Below are 4,241 nucleotides of genomic sequence, written 5' to 3' on the forward strand. Positions count from 1 at the left end.
GCCTGCACTGTTTTTTATGGTCAAGGTTCTGTCAGGGAGTTTTACTTCCATGGCTATATCTTCTATCAAGTTCTAACAGCACTATGGGACTTCTAGTTTCAAGAAGGCGGACTGAACATTTATGTCAAAATTTCTGGCTCCTATTCAAGACTGACACTGTAGTGTAAGTTTAATACAGACACTACATAAGGTTTATAAAAGTAAATAAATATTAATATATAATTACATTGAGAGGGAGAGGGGATAAAATATTTTGGTATCAGTGAAGTAATGAACAAAAGCTACTGCTGCTCCTAGACGTAAACCAACGAGATCACCAAGAAGGTGACTACTAGGAAAAGCCATGGTGTCAGCCGGTGGTCATAATTGAGGACATAGAATCAAGACCAACCAAGAATCATCAGGCATCTGAGAAAGGCTACAAATTCTGAGGCAACAAATTCATAAGTCAAAGGATTTGTATCCAATAACATAGAGATAATGTAATAATATCAAAAGAAATTAGAATACATATAGTTCCTATTCATAAAGAAATAAAAATACACTCATGACGCAAAAGTAAATAGCTATAAAATAAAAAGTTACAGTTGTGGAAAAAGAACTTAGAAATCACAGAAATGTCAACTTGTTGGAAATTGGTAAAAAAAAAAGAAAAGAAAAGAAAAAAAGAAACTCATTAGAGTCAGGTTAAATAACAAACTGAACCTAGCTAAAGAACAAAATAGTTCACACATGTAAGATCTGCATCTTTCCCTCCAGGAACAATAGTTCAGTATTGCTAATTCAAGATTCCCAGAGACTTTATACAGTATATTACCAGGAATAACAAGAGTTGGGTGGATGGGCAGGCATGGAGGAGGAGGAGGCGGGATCTTGGTGGCGGGGCAAGCCTGGAGGCTGAGGGACTCAACAGGACTTTGGCAGGATGGGGATTTTACTGGGGCTGGGTGCATTGACCAGGTGGAGATATCTGTCACAGAAGCCACTTAGGCATCTGAGAAATGCAGTTCACATGTATTGATATTTACAATGCAGTGGATTTGTTTATGAAGACAAAAGACAATAGAAACAGAGAGCCCACTTCCAAGCAAGATGTTTCTGCTTAATCAGTTCAGTGCTGGAATCACATTGGTGTTTGCTTTACTTGCAGGTTCCCTTCTAGGTTTGCTCTGTGGTGAGATTTCATTCTCTACATTTAAACAACATCCTTTCTGAGCTGCTGTGAATAAATCTGCAGTGATACTGTATATCTTCATCTAATGGAGAATTAGCTGTACCTTGAATAAAGACTGTGGACAACTTGATAATATTACAATGTCATCAGACTGGAGCCAGAATCCCAGTGAACTGTATCATCTTGGCATTGACAAGCTCTGGGATAACATCAGAGCGGGAATCCAGCAAGTGTATGCCAGACAAAGTATGGTGAAATCCAGATACATAGAACTCTACACTCTTCTTTATAACCACTGTTTATATGTGTCCCCTCAAGTCCAGACTCAATCAAAACAGGGGCAGAAGCTGAGGGAAGATAAGACTGTTGGCTTCGAATTATACAAACGAATTAAAGAATTTTTGAAGAATCACTTGACAAATCTTCCTAAGGATGGAGAAGATTTGATGGATATAGGAATACTGAAGTTCTATACTCAACAATGGGAAGATTACCAGTTTTCGAGCAAAGTGCTGAATGGGATTTGTGCCCGCCTCAATAAACATTTACTTAATAGCACAAATAACGAAGGACACAATGTTTGTGAAATATATTCTCTCGCAATGGTGACTTGGAGAGATTGTCTTTTCAGGCCATTGAATAAACAAGTAACAAATGCTGTTTTAAAACTGATTGAAAAGGAAAGAAATGGTGAATCCATCAATACAAGACTGATAAGTGGTGCTATCCAGTCTTACTTGGAACTGGGGGTGAATGAAGATAATCAGTTTGAGGAGGGCCCTATGCTAACAGTGTACAAAGAAGCCTTTGAATCTCAGTTCTTGGCTGACACAGAGAGATATTATACCAGAAAGAGTACTGAATTGTTGCAGCAGAACCCAGTTACTGAATATATGAAAAAGGTGGAGGCTCTTCTGCTGGAGGAGCGGCGGAGGGCCCGAGTCTACCTTCACCAGAGCAGCAAGGGCAAGCTAGCCAGGAAATGCAGGCAGGTGCTCGTGGAGAAACACTTGGAGATTTTCCTCACAGAATTCCAGAATTTACTGAATGCCAACAAAAGTGAAGATTTGGGTCGCATGTATAGGCTCATATATAGAATCAAGAATGGCCTGGGAGAATTTAAAAAGCTCCTGGAGACACACATTCATAATCAGGGTCTTTCAGCAATTGAGGAGTGTGGAGAAGCTGCTTTAAATGACCCCAGAATGTATGTAGAGATAGTATTGAATATCCATAAAAAATACAATGCCCTGGTGATATCAGCATTCAGGAACCATGCTGATTTCGTGGCTGCACTGGACAAGGCTTGCAGTGGCTTCATAAACAACAATGCAGTTACCAAAATGGCTCAGTCATCCAGTAAATCCCCTGAGTTGCTGGCTCAATACTGTGATTCCTTGTTGAAGAAGAGTTCCAAGAACCCAGAAGAAGCAGAACTAGAAGACACACTTAACCACGTGATGACGGTCTTCAAGTATATGGATGACAAAGATGTGGTTCAGAAGTTCTACACGAAAATGCTGGCCAAAAGGCTTGTCCATCAGAACAGTGCGAGTGACGATGCTGAAGCAAGCATGGTCTCTAAGTTAAAGCAAGCTTGTGGTTTTGAGTATACCTCCAAACTTCAGCGGATGTTTCAAGACATTGGTGTAAGCAAAGCTTTGAATGCGCAGTTCAAAAAGCACCTGATGGATTCAGAGCCTTTGGACTTAGATTTCAGTATTCACGTTCTGAGTTACGGATGGTGGCCCTTTGAGGAATCTTGTACAGTTCTCTTGCCATCAGAGCTGGAACCATGTTATCGGCGCTTCACTGCATTTTATGCCAGCTGTTACAGTGACAGAAAATTGTCATGGGCATATCAACTGTCTGAAGGAGAATTAGTAACAAACTACTTCAAAAACAACTACACTTTGCATGTATCTACATTCCAGATGGCCATCCTGCTCCAGTACAACACGGAAGATGCTTACACCGTTCAACAGCTGATGGACAGCACTCAGATCAAAATGGACATTGTGGCACAAGTCTTACAGATTTTATTGAAGTTTAAGTTACTGGTTTTGGAAGACAAAAGTGCAAATGTTGACGAGGTGGAATTGAAGCCAGACACCTTAATAAAATTACATTTTGGTTATAAAAGTAAGAAATTAAGGGTTAATATCAGCTTGCCAATGAAAATTGAACAGAAGCGGGAACAAGAAACCATGTACAAAAACATTGAGGAAGATCGCAAACTGCTGATCCAGGCAGCTATTGTGAGAATAATGAAAATGAGGAAGGTTGTAAAACACCAGCAGTTACTCGGAGAAGTAGCAACTCAGTTGTCCTCAGTATTCAAGCCTCAGATCTCAGTGATTAAGAAATGTATTGACATTCTGATCGAGAAAGAGTATTTGGAGCGAGTGGGTGATGAAAAGGACACCTACAGTTACCTGGCTTAACCCTCCTGGAAGGGTCTGACTGCGGGCACAGCCCCTCGTCCCCTTAGGAAGGAGGGAGACAAGCTCACAGTGGTGGCAGAGTCACTCCGACCTCCTCCTTGGCCCCAGGTCCAGGTACCCATCGCTGGCTCCGGATGGAGAACTGCTTAGAATTACCACACCTCACATCTGTAAATATGGACGCTGATGCCATTTAACCTAATTGAAGACCAGAGGAGAGGAAACTTGCCACCCTGAGGGCTGCATGCTTTTGCATCCAGATCAACCCATTGGCCACATGAATAATAGCTGCTAGCTGGGCAGCCCCTTGGAGGCTGACAGCACCTTGAGAGCAGGTCTGAATGGACCCACTTGTAATCTGTTATGAAAAACCATTTGTCTATGTGCTTCTTTTTTTTTAACTGTGGAAATAAAGAAAATTAAAGGGAAAAAAATGAGTTGATTCTAGAAAGTGTCAAAGAATGTTCAGAAGCATGGAGAATAAATCCAGAAGTTCAAATTTTAATTTCAGTAGAATTTCAGAGTAAAGTAATAGAAATCAGAGAAAGTCAATATTTGAAGAAATAATGGGAAATAATTTCTCAGAATTATAGAAATGTATGATTCCACATGTTACAAAAATC

The 4,241-nt window shown here is 40.4% G+C and overlaps 1 protein-coding gene across 1 annotated transcript; it reads left to right on the forward strand.

Annotated features, from left to right (window-relative positions):
- Positions 1 to 1,139: 1,139 nt before the first annotated feature.
- Positions 1,140 to 3,618, forward strand: LOC133246788 (cullin-1-like). Its single transcript, XM_061415410.1, has one exon. The coding sequence runs from the start codon at positions 1,315 to 1,317 to the stop codon at positions 3,616 to 3,618; it is 2,304 nt and encodes a 767-aa protein (XP_061271394.1). The 5' UTR covers positions 1,140 to 1,314.
- Positions 3,619 to 4,241: the final 623 nt, after the last annotated feature.

The sequence above is a fragment of the Bos javanicus genome, chromosome 4, assembly GCF_032452875.1.
Source record: "Bos javanicus breed banteng chromosome 4, ARS-OSU_banteng_1.0, whole genome shotgun sequence".
NCBI lineage: Eukaryota > Metazoa > Chordata > Mammalia > Artiodactyla > Bovidae > Bos > Bos javanicus.

What these genes read in the sequence shown, in the direction of transcription:
- LOC133246788 (XM_061415410.1), top strand. Translation starts at nt 1,315, where the DNA reads ATGTCATCAGACTGGAGCCAGAATCCCAGTGAACTGTATCATCTTGGC.